The following is a 19,849-nucleotide window of genomic DNA, read 5'->3' as shown; positions in this document are numbered from 1 at the left end:
ATAAGGCATCGGCTTGTAACAAAGGAGGCAGGAGTTTGCAACTCGGCAATAAACTTGTGAGCTGTTGTCTCATGAGTTTCCATACACTTTCTTTTCTTTCTTTCTACTTGGTATGATTTTCTAGAAGGATAAACAAATTCTGATTATTCCTGATAATATACTCTACACTTGCCATGTTGTGGAACCACAAGAACTCTGCTATTGTCAAGTATTTCTATGATATAAATCAAAATTCGAACAAAAGTCTAATGACTAAAATGTAATCCCTATTAGAGGCCAAGAGGGCCAAATGTTTGGGATAACATACTTGTCATAGACTTTGTCTTCGTTTTCGCTAATTCATATAATAGGCCCCTTTTATATAGGGATCATGTAATAGTTAAATGGTGGTGACACTTTCGATATACACACCTATCCTTTATTGATATACTGGAAACAAGAGCACATGCATTGCCTATGAAGAGAAATAAATACATTTAAATTGATAAATAATAAATTAGTATTTAAATATTCTTATTCATCTTTTTAATATAATTCACATTCTTGAAAAATGATATATGAGAAAATCATCGTGTGCTTCAATTTTTTTTGAATTTAGATTTGAAAGGTAAGAGATTGATTGATTACTTGTCAATCACCTTGGTTATAATAAAGTATAATTGCACATCTACACTTATGTGTAGCCATAGGATATTTCAAATATATGCATCAATTCGGTAATAATTTTTTTTATTGTTTCGAAATTGAAGGAGTCACTGGATTTGCTTAATTAAGAATGTAGGTTGTCGAACCAACCAAAAGAACATTATAAGTATAAAATAAGAGGCACTTCTAGTGATGAAACTTTCTATTCCACGTAACAAAAAAATTGACTTCCTTCACAACAAAAATGAGAATTCTTTGGCAACCAAATTAATATTGATCACAAAAAGCATATCTCTTGCAATCAAATTTTAAATTTGGTCACAAGAGATAAGCTTCTCGTTTTAATTAATAATTTAGTCTCAAGAAATTCATCTCTGGGGGCCAAACTTAGTATATTTCTTGTAGCTCGAGGTAAGCAAGTTTTAAGGTGCGTGAGATCTTTGTCTATCTGGCAATCTATAGATTCCAAATTTTGGGAACTTGGCCTGCCCTTTAGGCCCTTAAAACCCCATTGAAACCTCGAACTTATAATGCACTGAACTTCCTACACAAGAAAAAGAAAACAAATTTGACCTCCTACACAAAAACACAAATCAATTACGTCCAAATTATGTAGGGTCTATTCTCCTTTTCTTGATTACCATTCAGTCGATAAAAATGTACATATGGACATATATATTTTAAAATGTACATATGGACATATATATTGTTTCTCCACAAAAAATATACATTTTTATATTATTAATAGAGAAAATGATACATACGCTTAATTATGTTAATAACATTAAGTAAAGGTGTGTTTGGTAATCTCATTAAGTGTCATATCTTAATTGAATTTATAATAAACTACTGTAATTTATTCTTGATTAAAGGGATTTCTCTAAATAAAACTCATAATCTGCCTTTGTTTCCTTAGTTATATAAACTTTAAAGCTAGTATGTATAGTGAAGCAAATTTAGTTTAATTGAATAAACCATATCTTTTGAAAAAAATCATCCAAGAATACATGTAAGGAACTATGTTTAACATAAGGGATAAATAAATAGACTAAATTATATAAGATATTTTATTCAAACTATGTAATCTATTTGATTCTTAGCTAGATAAGTTAGCTCAATTGAATTAGATAAACTAAATATAATTTAGATATATACATTATATCATTGAAGAGCATAGTCAAGAGACCATATTCTAGATTAACTATATCATATTATAATATATATATGTGTATATATATATATATATATATATATATATATATATCTGTGTGTGTGTGTGTGTGTGTGTGTGTGTGTGTGTGTGTATTTTCTCTCTTCCAACTTTTAGAGTCCAAATTCAATCAGCAGTAGAATTTCGGAGATGGTAAAACACTAAATTTACTGGACGAATTCGAACCATGCAGCAAAACTTTGCTTTGTAAAATGTCACGTGATAATTATAGAGATAAAATGAAGTGTCATTGGTGAGCAAACAAATAGTTTGATATATTCCCGGATAGTTAAAATAATTTACTTTTTTTTTTTGTGGAGTAAAATGACATTGGTTACTTGTGGTTATGTAATCAATATACGTAATAACCTTCTTATCCTCATATATTCGATCAATGTATGTGTCTTTGCATATAAACTCTTCGATCAATAATTCAATTGACCCGTACATATTATATGGTTCTATTCAATTATAGTGTGTTGAGAGTGGGAAAGATGCCACACAAAAGACAAAAAGCAATGACAGGATAAGTTGGTGAAGACTAAAGGAATTGTTACAAAAATGCACCGTGCTAATAAGACTCTTCTCACTCTCGTCTTGTCGAGTTCCTCTCTATCTGCTGGATAGAGCTCTTCTTCGTTCATCCTTTTCTACAATCTTCAGTTGCTTCCTGTCGCCATGCGAATGGCAATCCTTCATCATCTCCTCCTTTTCTTGTCCTACACAGGCCTAATTCGTTAACCCATTCATACATCATCGTCCTTCTTCCACGCCAGCGGGTGTCTATTCTTTCCCTTCGGATTTTTCCCTCTTTCTCCATCTGCATGTCGATAATTTTGATGCTACCGACCTTCATCCGTTAAGTCGACCCACCCTTTCATCAATGGCTACTGAAGATGATCCTGATGCATCTCGGATCGCTACACTTTGTCAAAAACTGGGCCGATTAAACACAGAAAAAACAATCAAAGAGTGGCAAGTTGAACCTACACTTGGAGCAGTTGAGGAATGCAAGCTACTGTTAATTGGTAAAGTCCCCTCCAACCCTTCCTTTAATTTCCCAGCTTTTCAATCAGTCTTGAAGAGGGCATGGAGGTCGGACCAAGCGGAAATCATATAGAGAGAAGCGGAATTTATTTAGCCAAATTCAAGTCTCAAGCTGAAAAACAGAGAATTCTCGACACAGGACCTTGGCAATTCTCAGGACATCTTATAAATTTTAAACCATGGGTAGCCAACACTCCTCTGCACTGCTATGACTTTTCTACATGTGCATTTTGGGTTAAGGTAATTGGGTTACCTTTGGAATGTTGTACTGATGATATGATCCGTAAGGCTGTTAGCACGGTAGGCTCTGTTCTGCAAGTTAAATATGATTTTGCCACTAGTTCCGCCCTGAAAGCTTGCCGCGCTCGAGTTGAGTTGGATTTATCTGCACCCTTGAAGGTAGGTCGACTAATTAAATTTAGAAATCAAACTCTGTGGTTGGATTTTCGGTACGAAAGGTTACCTCATTACTGTTATTCTTGTGGACGGCTGGCCATTATACTGATTCTTGCCCCTCCATCCCTTTTGAGGAGAACATGATCACAGATGCTGATTACGGTCCATGGTTAAAAGCTGAAGTTCAGAAGTACAGCCCTTACTGGCAATGTTACTATGGCCAATCAATTATGGAGGAGGAGAGAGAGGAAACCATACTTGAAACTCCTCCCACTGAGATTCGCCCTATTCCTCTTCTTCTACCTCCCATTCCTATTACAATCTCCTCTCCACAGAAAATTACTCCAATCGCACCATAGACCAGAACTGACACTTCTAGCATCACTCCTTTAGTGCAACACACCTTAACCACCGCTTTAATTCTAGCTACAGAGAAGCTGAAAGGAGTGCAATGGCCAACATCAACTCATCAGGCTAAAAAAGGCAAAACTATTCGACTGAAAAGTAAGATAAGTCCTGCTAAGAAACCCAGGCGCTTTAATCCCTATAACTTACCAGGAGGGCATTCGGGACTTTATGATGACTCTTTCTTGTTGGACACGCCAATTATGGAGGCGTCTGAAGATGTTTTATGGGCAACGGTGGCTGGCCCTAAACAGTCACCAAAATCAGCGATGAAAATTATAAGTTGGAACTGTCAGGGTTTGGACAATCCCCTGACAGCCTTATCCTTAAAAGCCCTTTTGGCAAAGGAAAAGCCTGACCTGTTATTTTTGATGGAGACGAAAAATGTTGATGAGGTCCTCCTTCGCTTGAAAAGGTCTTCCGATTTTTTGCATCATAGGCTGGTTAGCCCTGTTGGATCTGCTGGTGGCTTAGCTCTTTTTTGGAATGTAGGGCTCACTCTGTCAGACTTCTCCTCCTCTCCGCATTTTTTGGATTTTACTTGTCTGGATATCTCCGATGCCAGATCTATGCGGATTACTTGTATTCATGCACCTGCAGTTTTTCATGACCGTCAGCATCTTTGGCAGACCTTGCGTCATTTTAGTAGCTTCAATGTCTTACCTTGGGTGTGCTTTGGCGACTTTAATGAAATTCTACACCGATGGGAGAAAATGGGCTCTCGGCCAGCGGACTCTTACCGCCTTTCTTCTTTTCGAGAGGTCCTCAATGATTGCAGTTTGTTGGATCTGCCTTCTCATGGTTGTGCTTACACGTGGTCCAATAACAGAGATGGGGAAGCTTTGGTGAAGGAGCGCTTGGATCGAGCTGTCTGCAATGCTGAATGGCGTGTTTCTTACCCGAATGCTCAAGTGTTAGCTCTCCCTGCAGTAGGATCAGATCATAGCCCACTTGTTATTTATACAAAACCCTGTTTGAGTCGACGAAAGAGACACTTTACCTTTGAAGCTTTCTGGAACCAGGATCCCGGATGTCAATCAGTTGTTAAAACCTCTTGGCACTCAGTCTCGAGAAGGGACTCTCCTCTCTCAGTCAAGCTTCGTGCAGTTGCTATAGCTTTGTCCACTTGGAGTCGCCAGATTTTCTCCCATAACAGGCAACAGGCCATGGAATTAGAACACCAGTTACAAATTTTATCAAATCAGCAACCTACTTTACTGAATCAATCTTAGCAACAGAGGATTAAAACAGAACTTCAACAAGCATGGCAAATGGAAGAGCAATATTGGGCGATGCGATCTAGAATAAACTGGTTACAGTGGGGAGACCGTAACACCAAGTTTTTTCATGCTACCACCCTTCAAAGAAGGCAACACAATCAAATTCCTATCTTGAGGGATGAAAATCAGCAATGGGTTAGGGATCTTGAACTCATCAAAGTAATGACTACCACCTATTACTCACAGCTTTATACAACTTCAGGGCCTAGACCTTACGCACCGATTTTAGAACAATGTCCACAGATGGTTGATGCAGATATGAATGCAGCTCTCCTCGCTTAACCCACTCTTGAAGAAGTTCAAGTTGCTACTTTTCAACTAGGTGCTTCAAAGGCACCAGGCCCGGACGGTTTAAATGGATTATTTTATCAATCACATTGGGAATTATTAAAGTGGACATTCACAGAGCAGTGTAGCAATTCTTTACTTCTGGCACATTACCTCTATCTCTAAATAGAACTGATATAACCCTAATCCCTAAAACCCCAAACCCAGAAGGCTTGGATCAATATCGTCCTATTAGCTTATGTAACTATGCCTACAAAATTTTCTCTAAAGTGCTGGCTAATCGATTGAAACTCCTGTTGCCTATGCTGATTACCGAGGAACAGAGCGCCTTTGTTGCTGGCAGACAGATTCAGGACAATGTTCTAATTGTACAGGAAGTCATTCATCAGCTTAAGACAAGGCAAAGAAGGTGTCATTTTAAAGCAATTCTCAAGTTAGATATGCAGAAAGCTTATGACCGTGTTGAATGGGACTTTCTCCGAGATTATTTACTTCGATTGGGATTTCATTCTCATTGGGTCCATCTAATCATGCAGTGCATTTCCACGCCATCTTTCTCTATCAAAATGAATGGGGAGTATTTACCGAGTTTTCACCCAACTCGTGGGCTGAGGCAAGGAGATCCTTTATCCCCTTACTTGTTTATCATAATTGCAAATCTCTTATCCTTCCTAATAAGAAATGCTATGAATATGGGCTCTCTCAAAGGCATCAAGCTGAATCAATGGTGTCCTACTTTATCGCATCTCTTTTTCGCTGATGATGCCGTGTTCTTTCTTGATGGTACCTTGATGGAGTGTTAGAACCTTTCTAATATTCTACACCAGTATTGCTTGGCATCAGGACAAACTATCAATCACAATAAATCTGGAGTTTTCTTTAGTCCCTCTTGCCCTATCTCTCTTCAGGAAAATTTAGCTGCTGAATTACGTGTACCAGTTTTACAGCGTTGTGGGAAGTATCTAGGGATACCAACTGACTGGGGAAGATCTAAAAGAGATATGTTTTCTTGGCTGTTGAGCAGAGTTCAATCGAAACTAGAAGGATGGAAGGAGAAACTAATTTCCAAGGGTGGGAAAGAAGTTCTATTAAAGACGGTTATTCAATCTATCCCACAATATGTAATGTCTGTGTTTAAGATCCCTATCTCATTATGTAAAGTTATTGCAAAAATAATGACAAAATTCTGGTGGAGTAATGATACAAGCAGATTTGGAGTGCATTGGCAGAGTTGGAAAAATCTACAGAACCGAAAAGAATTAGGTGGATTGGGTTTCAGGGATTTGGTGAGTTTTAATCAGGCCATGCTTAGTAAGCAGGCATGGCGTCTAATGCATCGGCCATTATCTTTATGGAGCAAGTTTTTTAGAGGCTTATATTTCCATTCTTCCACTTTTTTAAAAGCTAACAAGGGCACTCGCCCATCATGGGGCTGGCAGAGCTTATTATGTGGAAGGAATGCAATTTTACCACAAATTAGTTGGTTTGTGGGAGATGGAACATGCATAAATATAAGAGAAGACAGATGGCTCCCTATGGGAATTCTCGGTGGACCTAAAGCCCCTGAAGAACCTACACTAGTAGCTGATCTTATTGACCAGGCTACCAGTTCATGGAAGATTGAGTTATTATACAGATTTTTTGACATGCCAATCATTCAACAGATCACAGACATCCAACTCAGGCCTAACTTTACTTCAGATGCACTTATATGGACAGCAACCAAACAAGGAACATTCACGGTCAAATCAGCATATCATGCACTCACTCAGACACAATCCGGTATCTCAACTTCAAATGCCTCAACATCATACCAAATTCCTACCTGGTTATGGCGCACCATCTGGAAGATGCCTGCTGCATCCAAAATCCGAGTATTCCTCTGGTCCATCTGTAGCAATGCCTTGGCGACGAGAGAAAACCTATATCGACGACACATATTAGACAGTCCTTGCTGCACATTATGTAAAAGTAAGACTCTAGAAACTTTAGAGCATTTATTCTTACTCTGTTCGTGGACTCAACAGGTGTGGAATCATTCCCAGATCGGGGTTTCAGTCCTTCCAATTAACATTCAGCATCTGGACTCGTGGATCGTTTCCATGATTGGGGAAGGAAATCGATTACCTCGGCTGGCCTTTATTTCTCATATTCTGTGGCAGATCTGGCACGCTCGGAATGCCTTCGTCTTTCGAGGTAATTATCCCAATCCAACTCAGGTTGTAGAAGCGGCACTGACTCATGCTCAAGCATATCGATTATCTTCAGCTCCCTATATGCATAAAAAGAGTTTGGTCAAAAACAGATCCTATCTATGGCGTCCCCCAGATCTCGGGGTTTTGAAAGTTAACATTGATGGATCATTTCATCAGGGTAGCAACCATGGAACGATAGCTTGTATTTGCAAGGATCATCAAGGCCGACTTACTGATGGCTTTTCCTTAGGGGTTGTGGCCGTCTCTGCTCTTCAGGTTGAGATCCAAGCCTTATCTTTCTCGCTCCGCCATCTTCTACAACAAGGGCTTCAAACTGCAACAATCGTCATTGAATCAGACAATCTCACTTTGGTGGAAACTTTAAATCGCCGAACACAGCCGCCATGGAGGGATCGCTCTCTCTTCGCAGAGGCTGCCTTCCTGCTAACCCTATTTCCCAACCTTACGCTAGGGTTCTGCCGAAGAGAAGCGAACACTGTCGCTGATTGGGCTTGCAAGACCCATAATAGCAATAGCTTGACTTGTAATTGGGCCCTTCATTCGCCCCCTCCTCTCTTGAATCTGTTATATGCGGATGCTATTGCCGCGGGCTGTATGGGTTATTCCAACTAATGCTATGTGGGTTTCAGGACAAAAAAAAAAAAGGAATTGTTACTTTAGTAGCTTTTGTTGCTTAAAAATTGGAAGCTTAAAAGAAGCTTGTAGCTTTTCTTACGTGTCTAGCTAGTTCATTGGAAGAGGGAGTTTAACAAGCGATGTTAAGTTAAGACACATATGTTCAGCCAATGAATCATCTTCGACCATTCGGGATCAAGGAACTAACATAGCATCTATAAATGAAATAAGGAATAATAACCTCAGAACAACATGTCAGGCAACAATTGGGGACAATCTACTCTACGTAAAAACATCAATTGACCCGCAAAGGGGACGGGAGCAGGTTGAATGAAACAAAAACACGAAATCTCTTACTCCAATCTCATGAGGCCGACTTGTCCTAAACCCACGAAATTGTCATGGAATAAGTAAACAAAATGGAATTGGATACGGCGCAGATAAGGTAATTTTTGATGTTTGTGTCCTCTCCTACGGTTCACGTCGATTTTATTGCGTCATTGCGTACGGTACTTTCCAATAATATATTTATTAACCTCTATATGTACATGCTCGTTTCACTCCACACTAGCACCAACGCAAACTCACGCGCCCGCTGTCCCTCTCCCTCTCCTTGTAGTGCTTGTTGCGTTCATGGCTTTGATGGACCAGGCACAAAAGCAACACCATGTTCTAATGGTTGCATTCGCATCTCAAGGCCACATGAACCCCATGCTCAGGCTAGGCATGAAGCTATTCTCCAAGGGCATCATCGTCAAGCTCGCCACAACCGAAATAGCACGCAACCGCATGCTAAAATACTCCTCGGCCGCTGCAGATTCCACCTCTGGGATCGAGCTTCTCTACTACTCGGACGGCCTCAGCATTGACTTCGACCGGAGGACTCACCTCGATGGTTACATGGAGTCCTTAGCCAAGTTTGGGCCCCCTAATCTCTCGAACCTGATCAAACAACGTTACGGGAACCCCGGAAGCGCCGACCTTTTGTGCATTGTTGCAAACCCTTTCGTCCCCTGGGTCGCTGATGTGGCGGCGGAGCACGGAGTTCCGTGTGCCTTGCTGTGGATTCAACCTTGTGCGCTCTATGCCATTTACTATCGCTTTTACAACAAGCTCAACTCTTTCCAAATCCTGACGTGCCCGGACAAGCGATTGGAATTACCAGGGTTGCCATCGTTAGGCATGCAAGATCTTCCATCTTTTGTGCTTCCGAACGACCCTTTCGGTAGCATTGAGAAGCTATTGGATGAGGCGTTTCAGGCCCTAAGCATGAATAAGTTCAAGTGGGTATTGGCGAATTCGTTCTATGAGCTTGAAAGAGATGTTATAGACTCCATGTCCGAGCTGTATGCGATACGACCAGTTGGTCCACTGGTTCCACCACTGTTGCTTGGTCAAGACCGAGAAGATGATGTTGGTATTGGGATGTGGAGATCCGACGAGAGGTGCATCGAGTGGTTGGATCGACAAAGACACTCCTCGGTGATTTACGTGTCGTTTGGTAGCATCCTTGCCCTTCCAGCTGAGCTGATGGAGAATATAGCAACAGGTTTGAGAATCTCAGTTGCCTGTATGAAAAAAGTTAATCCAATAAAAACATATTAAAAATTATTGCGTAAACTCATTGAATAATATTAATTAATCAAAGACCCACTTATAAAATTAGCATGTCAAAGTGATATGGCAAACTCTTATTGAGCGTTGAATATGATCAACTTATTTAATTATTCAATTGCAATGTTTCTCTAGATTGTAGACAAATCTATAGCATTAGTTTAGCTAATTAAACTAGACTAGTCCTGACGATCATGCTCTAAAATGCAATTGGTAGATAGCTTCCCTCAACAAAGATGATTAATCAAACTTCATTAGAATCTGTATTGGTTCTACAATTGATGGAGTCAGAGTTTTCCGAAAGCGTGGTTAATATATCGTTTGACATATGCTAATGGTTTTTTGCTCAATTTCTGTCCTAAAAAACTTAGATTTAAGTGGAAGTCATGAGAGTACCATGCTAGTTTCCTTCCAAGCAGCTGGTTAATTATGATCATGTCCTTGAATACACGTGGAATAAATTAATTACAGATGATACCGTCGAATCTTGACATATTTTATACAGTCATCAACACGGTACAAGTGGGAAACAAAGAATATACCGATCTCGGATCTATCGACGGAACAACAATCCAGTAAATCATTATGTGTGCATGCCTATGTAAGAATTAATGCGGTTTCTTAAGATATTTCCTATCCACAGGTTTAAAGAACGCCAAACATCCATTTCTATGGGTCGTGAAGCCTCCGGAATGGTCTTCAAAAGATGGGGAAGGACAACTTCCACAAGGTTTTCTAGACGAAACGAAAGAGCAAGGTCTGGTAGTGCCATGGTGTCCACAACCAAGGGTCTTATCTCATCCGGCCACCGCTTGCTTTGTCACTCATTGTGGATGGAACTCGATCCTCGAAACTGTATGTTCGGGTGTGCCATTGATAGCCTATCCACAGTGGACTGACCAGCCGACGAATGCGAAGCTTATAGAGGATGTGTTCAAGATAGGGGTCAGGCTAAGATCAGATCGAAAACTGGGTAAATGTATTGAAGACATCCTCGCTAGCCCTCAGTCTGAAGAGTTGAGGAACAACGCAGCAGCGTTAAAAGAGGTTGCTCGAAAAGTGGTGGGCCATGGTGGCTCGTCGGACCGGAATGTACAGTTGTTTGTGGATGAGCTGATTCAAAATGCTTCAGTGTGATTATTTAATCACGCTGATCTTGGAACTATGGCATGTTTATGGTCCGCTTATGGTTGGCTTTTGTGAATTTGTGATGGACAAAATTGCAATCAAGATCATATTTTCCCGAAAAATCTCCTCAGCCTTTTCGCTCTCAGTTCAATAATATTTATCCAAGTATTTTTAATCATGATCTGTGCAAGTCCCTGTACTTCATCAAAAGTTGTGTTATGACAATCTACAAATACATTTTCGTTTTTGCATTAATATTCATTATCGTATCGTAAATGATAAAAGCAAGTTCATAATTTACATTTTAGTAGGATACTTTCTTTGGGATTCATAATTTTTTTTTTTAATATGAATAAGAGTGCTGTTGAGGTGACGGTACCTTTATTCCTTGTGAATAACGGTGCCATTTTGACCACACACTAAATAGAGATGCGATTGGCAACCGGAAGAGACAAAATAAGAGACATTCAACAAATATGGAATTGTTGAGCACAGGTTGTTGCATCCCCTAGGACCCTCTCTCTGTCTCTCTCCTCTACAACGTCGTCTCTTAGCACCTCGCCTTCTCGCAACTCAAGCTCTTGAGCACAGACTCTGGCTTGCCGTCCCTCCTACCCACATCCCCATCCTCATCACTTGTTGCTCTCCCTCTAACTTCAACCTCAACAGCTGTCCTCTCCTTGTGCCCAACCTCTTCTCCTTTGATACCTCGCTGTGCACGGTGTTACCTCAATCCTCCATTACTCAGTCTCGACTTGAGGAAATTATGGGATAAAGTTCACTTTTTCCATTAATTTTTGTTGTTCTTTTTTGAGTTCTTGTCGAGCTATTCAAGCCAATGGAAAATATGTAAATTTGGAGATCATACAAGTCTATTAGAATAAAATTTTGAGCTAAGAGATCAAGAAACACATAAAGCTGTGTTTTTTTTTTTTTGCTTTCTAAGCTTGTTGGCGTGACTGAAATAAAAAAGGTGAGGGGAGTTTATTTCTTCTTGGCCACTAAGAATGGTTTCATTTGGCACTCTAAAGTTGCAACCGACTTAGATTTTTGTTTCATATTTTCTATTCTTCATTCATTTTTTTTTTTTAAAATTATTTCCATTGAGAGGGAGAAAGAGAGTAGCAAGAGCATAGCAAAACAGTGCGATGGAGTAACAAGACAAGTTAGATGTGGGCCTTTAAGTACTCAATATCTTTTTCACCGAAAGGGATCCTTGTTGACACCCATTAGACTGGACAAGCAAGTCATCATAGGTCCTTGACAAAATACTTGGTGCAGGTTGCACCATCACTTTTCCAAATAGTGACGGTGCCATCAGCTTATTGTCATCCTATGAATATATTCTAAAGGTCGTTCGAGTTGTAGATTGCCTTTTTTTGTTTTGTTTTATACCATAGAGCAACCCGCGCTAAAGCAAGGACATTGCATAAATGGGATGTGGTCCCTCATTTTCTTGAATGGGACCCTCGATTGTCCCTCCAGCAGTTTTGGGTTGATTATGACTTTGAACGCTACACGAAAGGCCACAGAGCATCCGAAATTCAAGAAAATTGTCCAAAAAGAAAATTGTGAATGAAGTGTATCTTGACTATTTTATGTGATATAACTGACATTGATATGAATGAATTTTTTAATTTTCCTTTTTTTTTTTGTTAATGGTCAGTGATGGCTCACGGCCCTTGCCTAGTAGATAGCGAGGGTCACTAGGCAATAGGCATTGGCTAGGGCCACCAGATTTTAATAGTTAAAAAAAGAAAAAGAAAAAAAAATTAATAAAAAATGTAGAAAAGTAAACAAATTAAAAAAAATTACAAAACTTGTCCACGTCATTATCGATTGTGTCATATAAGACTGTCAACATTCCCGTAAGTAATTTCTAACCAAATTTAGTTGGAATTACTACATTAATAACTTGTCAAAAGATTAAGAACTAAATTGACACATATAAAATATTCATTATTGAATTGATCGTGTACAATATATTTACGTTTTTTTGGATAATTATCTCTAAGGAACTTAACTATGCCAATATATAGTCAGTATAACGGTTACAATGGATGTATGACTGGCAAGGGCCAAGGCGTCCTTGCTTGGCCTAGATCTAGATGAGGCAGTGCAACCTCCCTTTGGCCTAGGCAAGGGCATAGTGGTGCTCGCCCAATCCCTTGCAAGCCACTCTCGCAATGCCCTAGCCTAGTGATGACAAAGGTGTCTAGTCCTCGACTATGGCTGATGAGGGTCTACTAATGACCCTTGTTGACCCTCGGGCCCAAAAGAAAAGTAAAGGAAAACCAAAAGAGCTATTAAAAATTTCAAAATATTATTTAAAAATATTAATATCAATGCCAACCGTGTCATGTATGATCATTAGCAAATAACCACTTCAATAACTTTTAGTCAAAATTGGCCAGATGATTCAATTAACAAAACATGAAAAATTTTATGACTAAATTGGTAACATCGAAAAGTTAATAGACTGATTTGGTATAATTATAACTGGTTTAAGGCTTTTTTTTTGTTGGTAATTTTCCTAATCCAAAACACGCATCATATGCACGGCCTGAAGATATTTTTTTCAGGAGTCGAACAATTTAAAGCCACTCGTTCCCATGACTCGTGAGTCTCCACCTTCGGTTGCCGTGTGCGCTGGCCTGCAGATAAAAATATCCCGTAACCGGTGGAGGAAAACTTATATTTAGCTTCTTAGAAGTTCATCTCCCGCAAACAATGACATGCATATAGTGGCTGCCACGGTATGTAGCTCATGAACTAGGACATGGGTTCGACCCAAAAAAAAAAAAAAAAAAACCAGAAAAAGAACTATGACATGGAAGCATGCCAACAGGCGTGCCGGCCCGCTGGTAAAGGGATTGGGGGGTCGGGTCGGAGAGTACTAGATCCGAGATTCGATTTCCCTGAGCACCGCGCACACATGTATATAGAAGAGAGGAGTGAGACAAGCATATGATGTCTTGGTAACCAGAAGCCACGCCTATGTCATAAATAGGAAAATATAACCAGAGTACCTGCAAGTAAGAATATGTACAATGCTAATGACATGCCGCTGAAGAACTCTAATTCTCTTCTTGTCTTATGGAAGCAACAGAGACTTTGGCTGCACGTGGTTCTACTCCTAATGCCCTACCTGTCTAATAACATGAGGCCAAACCTTTATATCCAGGAAAAACAAAATTCTCAAATCATACATTACGGCATCTACTTTCATCTCCCGACTCCCTAGACTTCCACTCCATTATAGCAGATAGGAGAGTGTAGTTCGGTATCAGATTCTTATGCGGCAGAGGCAAGTTAGTCATTGGGGATTTGTCATTCTCTTCGAGCCATTTCTCAATTGCCGTGCGGTCGTAAGTGTATCCATCTGCAGCAACATATGGGTCGGCCATGACATCCTGCGTAAGGACACAGCAATTTCAGACTGATATACTCAACCATTATGGTACTGTCAAACAATAACACCCTCTAACTTCCTATACGTACACCAAATTCTCAAAATCGACAACTTCCTAAACTCCTCTAGTTGATGTTCTCAGCGAGTGCAATGCAATTATGATGCCTAAGGCCAATGTGAACATCTTAGCACAATGAAAAGAAAAATAGGATTGGGGTGGGGTGGGGGATGCTTGAAGAGGTCATTTTATCTTCCGCATGCTTATTGCCTTCAATGAGTAGACTAAGAAAATAAGAGCTGACCTTAAGAATTGGGCAGACGAAATGACTTGGAGGCGAAATTTTGACATTGGAAGCAGCATCTCTGGCCTTGTCAGCAATCTCTTTCAGTTTCTCCAGTTTAGGAAGCACTTCATCTTTCAAGTCAGGTCTGTCTCTTCTCCGAAGTTCAGCACAGCTGAGACCCAGCATGGCCAATTCTCTCGTCTCTTCAAGTGGCCAATCGCCAGCCTCTTCATCCAAAATCTCTACTAAAGATCCTTCCTCTATTGCTCTTTCCACGGTATGAGTCAATGCTACTGCTGGTTTTGCAGTCAACAACTGCAATATCACCATCCCAAAAGCATAAACATCGGATTTTGGAGAATTCTGCCCAGTCCTTTGGTACTCTGGATCCATATAACAAAGTGTCCCCACAGGACCTGTACCGTTGTCCTTGGTGGATATAGTGGGGTCATCATTGAGCATGGTCGAGATACCAACATCTCCAATCTTGCTCACATAGTTATGGTCAAGCAATATATTTGCTGGCTTCAGATCACGATGAATTATTGGCTTCGGCTTTGAGTTGTGGAGAAATACCAGAGCAGATGCTACTTCCCATGCAATTCGGAATCTGGCAAACCACGGAATTGGTAGCGTGTCATTTCTGCGAAGAAGCCTATCTTCTAGGCTACCGTTCTCCAAGTACTCATAAATTAAGCAGCCATGATCTGGACATGCACCAATGAGGAGAAGCAAGTGTGGATGACGCACTTTGCTCAATATCTCTAGCTGCATTTGGAAAAAATGAAATTAACTATTAGTAATTTTGGTTTGGACATGGCAAGAACAGGTTACGCTACACAATCATTGCCATTTGATGTAAAAAGCAAAAAACAATATCCTTACTGTGGAGAGAAGTACATTTAGAAGAGAAAAAAAGTTACTGAGTCCACTTTCTAACAGATGGGAAAAACTAACTATCCCAAAGCATGGCAACAAAGAAGTGTTGTTTCAGACAATGCATCAACTTCGTACCTCCTGCAGAAATTGTTTTGATTTGTGACTCTCTTTCGAGTGAAGAACTTTGACTGCCACATCTGTGTGATGTATACTGCACTTGTAGACAGTTCCATAAGCTCCCATTCCTATCTTAAGACTTTCAGAGAATGATGATGTAGCAGAAACAATCTCTTCCCAGGAAAAAATCTGATATTGCAGCGCCTGGCCGGAAAGAGCATCCTCCAGTTTTTCCTTCTCTTTCGCATCATGCAAAGCCTTCATCTCCGCCTCTTTCCTTTGGGAAGCCTCTCTTTCAGCACAATCCTTCACATATGTGGCTTCTGTTTTTGCAGCATGATGCTTTTTCTGCTCCTGTCTAGCTAACTCTTCTGCTCTCTGTTCCTTGGATTTTATGTCTTTCAATTTCATGGCTTCCTCCAACTGTCTTTCCTTGAGATTGTTTAGCTAAATAAGGCAAGAAAGAATGTCACATTCAACTGTGTGACTGCAGCATAGTCAAAAGTGCAGGACAGGACAGGGCTTTTGTATGCACTTCGCTATTTATCTATTAAAATGGATGCCGGCAGATTTGGATTGCATTCAAGAAAGCAGCTGTAAATTTTTTTTTAATACAATGGACTAAACCAGATACACACCACTGTCAATCAAAAATAATAATACCAGAATTAATCTTGCCTTGGCCCTTGCAATATATTAAAAAAAAGAAAGACCTTATAATGAAAGAATGAGATAGCTTGAAACTCAGTTAAAAGGAAGATGAGGGTACACCTTTCGCGAAGCATCCATTGTTTCACTTTGGGCCATCGCATACATTCCACGGGCATGTCTAAGTTCAATTCTCAGCTTTTCCAGCTCAAAGTTGAGATTAGCCTGGAGCAAAGATGATTATATTCACAAATTAGAGATCCCTGGTTTGAGCCTTGCTTTTGGCTTGGAAAGAAGACAAAATATTATAGGGATATATCATTAAATAAGGTAGAGAATGTTCTGTTGCAGTAACTACAAAACCTAGGCATGATCCTTGATAGAAAGGGAAGGCCTTTTGAGCAAATTAACATGCAAAATCAACTTTAGGTAGCAACAGAGAAAAAAGAAGATACAAGAGCTACCTGACTTTCTGATGAAGGATAATCAGTGAGCATATCTGAGGTGGATGCTTGATCAGAGATCCAAGATTGTGCATCTGTTATCAAGCTTTGGACACTGGATGTTCGCCTCACAGTACTTTTGAACTCAAAACCGTTATCAGTTTCATCACCTTCTTCAATTTGCAGAGATTGGCATCTAGAATGGTTAGCTTGAGTAGAGAGCTTTGCTGTGGACAGAGCTTTAAAATGTTGCATGGGTAGGGAAGGAGAGTGGAGATGAGAGTGTGAAGTAACCGAGCTGGTGTCTGCATCACAAAAAAAAGACTGATGTCAACGTAAAAAAAATGCAGGAAGATAGATAATGTGTATTGGTGAATGAGCACTCCATTCATTACGAATAATTGTTCTTGAGCAGAGCTCTCGCCCCCACTAAATGGGGCAAGTGAAGGTGTTTAAGGTCACACCAGAGGCAATTGAGGAATTTTCATTTATTTGCCAACAGAAAATGTTTTAACCCACTTTATCAAGTCTTGCAACTACTTTATCTGGAGAAAGAAGAATAAGGGAAAACAGAAAAGGCTGTCTACATTGGTACAATTAAGCGAAATTCATCAAATGTGGTAGCCTATCACTGCAATCCTTGACCTTTCTCTAGTCGCATTTCATACTTCATAAAATCATCATTGGAGAGATGTTACTGTAGTTCCCTTAAAAGTTTACCTCCTCGTGAGCTGGAGGTATAAGATGTAGAACTCTTGGCAGAGCAACTTGTGTCACTGCTATCATCCTTAATGCTTGCGCTGGACTCCAAGTCTGATGGGCGGATTGAAGATAATTTGCCTTTTGAAACAGCAAATACTGTGCAGAAACTTGGGGTGCAAGCCGAAATTCTTGAAGACAGATTATGTTTCTTTGGTTTCCTGCAAATATAACTTTGTCTTTTCAGTTTATCTTTTCCAGTCTATGTAACTATGCAATTAGGTTGACTCTGTCAGAGGCAATCAGCGTGGCATGGAACAGATCAGCTAATAATTCACAGAACTTAAGCTTCGAAAATTTATAAGCAAAAGGTTCGATTAAGGTACTTATCCAACAAATCTGACAAAATGAAATAACTCCTAATTTTCTTCTATGACCAAACCACTTTGAATTCACGACTTTATAAATCTTCTTTTTTGGTAACAACTACTTCATAAATCTCAGAGAAACTAGAGATGTGACATTTGAAATCAAAGCATAATATTAGGTCGTTATCCAAGTATTTCAAAAATGACAAGAAGGACTACTATTATATTATCTGATCGATTAACAACTTATCAAACAGGGAGTACCTTGTGAATATTCCACAAGAAGCAGCTCCAATAACAAGCTTACTGATGGCAGACTTGTTAACCTCTTCTGCAATGGCATTCTCCACATCATCAGATTCAATCAGCATGACTTCAACTTGCACCTGTCATTGCGAAACCAAAGAAGATCAAATTCCTGTTCACTACATTCATGGAGTAGGAAATGCATAAGAAGCCAAAAATGCAAACCTTTCTCTGAGAACACATTTTCTTGTAAGGAAGGAGCATTTCAGTAGTCTGCCACTCCATTTCCTTCTTATAAGCAGCCGCTACATCTTCTCGAACTTGTGAAAGAGGAATGGAGTTTCCCACTGCAATGGCAAAAAGAAAAGGTCGTACGTTACATTTTCTACCTATCCACGAGCCAGAAAATTCAAAAAGGACTGATATAACTTACTCGGTGTAGGCACGGTCGTAATCCTTGGACGGACATGTAGCAACTTGAACAGCACCTCTCCCTGTGGAACAAACTTGTCCAATGCCCACCTGACCACATACTTGCTGCTTCTCTTCCCATCAATGGCTATTGCTACGATCAAACGCGGTGGGGATGGCAGAACAAGCTGGCCTTGTGAATGAGTGATCTCATTCTCCGCCATTTCTCATAGACTTACTCTCTTCTGAATGGCAAAAAATCTGTGGGAAAATTAGAAATCAATACAAATCTCTCGCAGCCAGTGTAACAATGGCCACTGGACATCAAGGTCTCTCTAAGTCAACTAACTCAGAATTCATTCACTTTTCATATAATTCTGTACGCACATGAACATATTCTTGGGAAAAGGTAATCATAGATTCATAGTGGCCCTCGGAATTGCTTCTGCTAGGGGACAAAAGAGGTCCAAAGAGCCAATGAAAAAAGCATAAATAAAGAAAAAAGAAAAGTTGAGCTATAATTCAAGTCACAACCTTGCGATTGTATGTTAGAATTTCCAGACAGAACTGAAAAAGATACCCAAAACACCATATGAGAGAGAGAGAGAGAGAGAGAGAGAGAGAGAGCAGAAGCAAAATTCAGAGAGCAAATTGGAATTTCACAAACCACCCGAAAATGAAAGTAAACAATACAGCTACGCGCACATTAGTTGCAGACAAAATCCCAAGAGCCAGATTTGACAAAGACGAAGACGTACCAGCACTTCCCCACTTCAAAGCTTCAGACTTTGCACGTCCTCGAAGACAGGAAGAAGAAACCCATCAAGATTTCTCTCCGAAACTTCCGAAAGATTTTAAACTTTCAACGCCTCTGAGGTGAATTCGAAAAAATCAGAACCGAAAGGAGGCGATGCTGGGAAGAGGGAAATGAAGCGAGACAGGACGAACGGCCGCACGCAGTGATGTTGGTTTGGCACCGCACGAGGCGTGCCGTGAGGAACTTACTCGTAGCTGAATATCACAACTCGCATTCAATTCAACGACGATAAACCCGTTTGGGTCGTTGAACGAAATGCAACTTGTGCTTTGTTATATCATATATGGTTTGCTCACACGTTGTCAAGGGACCCCCGCCCTTCGCTCTGTTCGTTTCGCTTTCCTCGTTTCTTCCGTATTTTCCTGGTCTTGTTTGTCTCCGGGGGCACGTCGCTTTCCTTCTCAGCAGACGCCACCGGCAACCAGTTCCTCAATCATATACTCTGAGACGACAAATTCATGCGAACATCTGTATATAAACTCATCAAATCAAGTATTCGTTGAATACCCGTCGCCCCACTTAATAACATTTTTATAAGGACATTTTTAGTTTGCATTTATGGGTTAACTCAAGATGAATCACTGGCCAGATTACCCTGGTCTTTCACTCCACCGAGAAGATACCTTGTATCTGAAGCCACAATCAATGACGTGGTCATTTAAAAATGATGTAGCATCCACG

At 40.1% G+C, this 19,849-nt stretch overlaps 2 protein-coding genes across 2 annotated transcripts; one reads left to right on the top strand and one right to left on the bottom strand.

The window, feature by feature from the left end:
* Positions 1 to 8,735: 8,735 nt before the first annotated feature.
* On the top strand, positions 8,736 to 10,853 carry LOC139883944 (UDP-glycosyltransferase 84B2-like). Its single transcript, XM_071868037.1, has 2 exons — positions 8,736 to 9,651; positions 10,360 to 10,853. Exons 1-2 carry the CDS (start codon positions 8,736 to 8,738, stop codon positions 10,851 to 10,853), a joined length of 1,410 nt encoding a protein of 469 aa, XP_071724138.1.
* A 3,068-nt stretch (positions 10,854 to 13,921) lies between these two features.
* Positions 13,922 to 18,575, bottom strand: LOC139883943 (U-box domain-containing protein 35-like). The gene is made up of 10 exons (XM_071868036.1): positions 18,374 to 18,575; positions 18,166 to 18,287; positions 17,959 to 18,080; positions 17,348 to 17,547; positions 16,649 to 16,932; positions 16,308 to 16,409; positions 15,555 to 15,983; positions 14,559 to 15,308; positions 14,054 to 14,257; positions 13,922 to 13,996 (listed from the first exon to the last, which is right to left on the bottom strand). Exons 1-10 carry the CDS (start codon positions 18,573 to 18,575, stop codon positions 13,922 to 13,924), a joined length of 2,490 nt encoding a protein of 829 aa, XP_071724137.1.
* Between the last annotated feature and the right edge of the window lie 1,274 nt (positions 18,576 to 19,849).

Source organism: Rutidosis leptorrhynchoides, unplaced genomic scaffold (assembly GCF_046630445.1).
Source record: "Rutidosis leptorrhynchoides isolate AG116_Rl617_1_P2 unplaced genomic scaffold, CSIRO_AGI_Rlap_v1 contig479, whole genome shotgun sequence".
Taxonomy (NCBI): Eukaryota; Viridiplantae; Streptophyta; class Magnoliopsida; order Asterales; family Asteraceae; genus Rutidosis; species Rutidosis leptorrhynchoides.
This window is presented reverse-complemented; position numbering and strand designations above follow the sequence as displayed.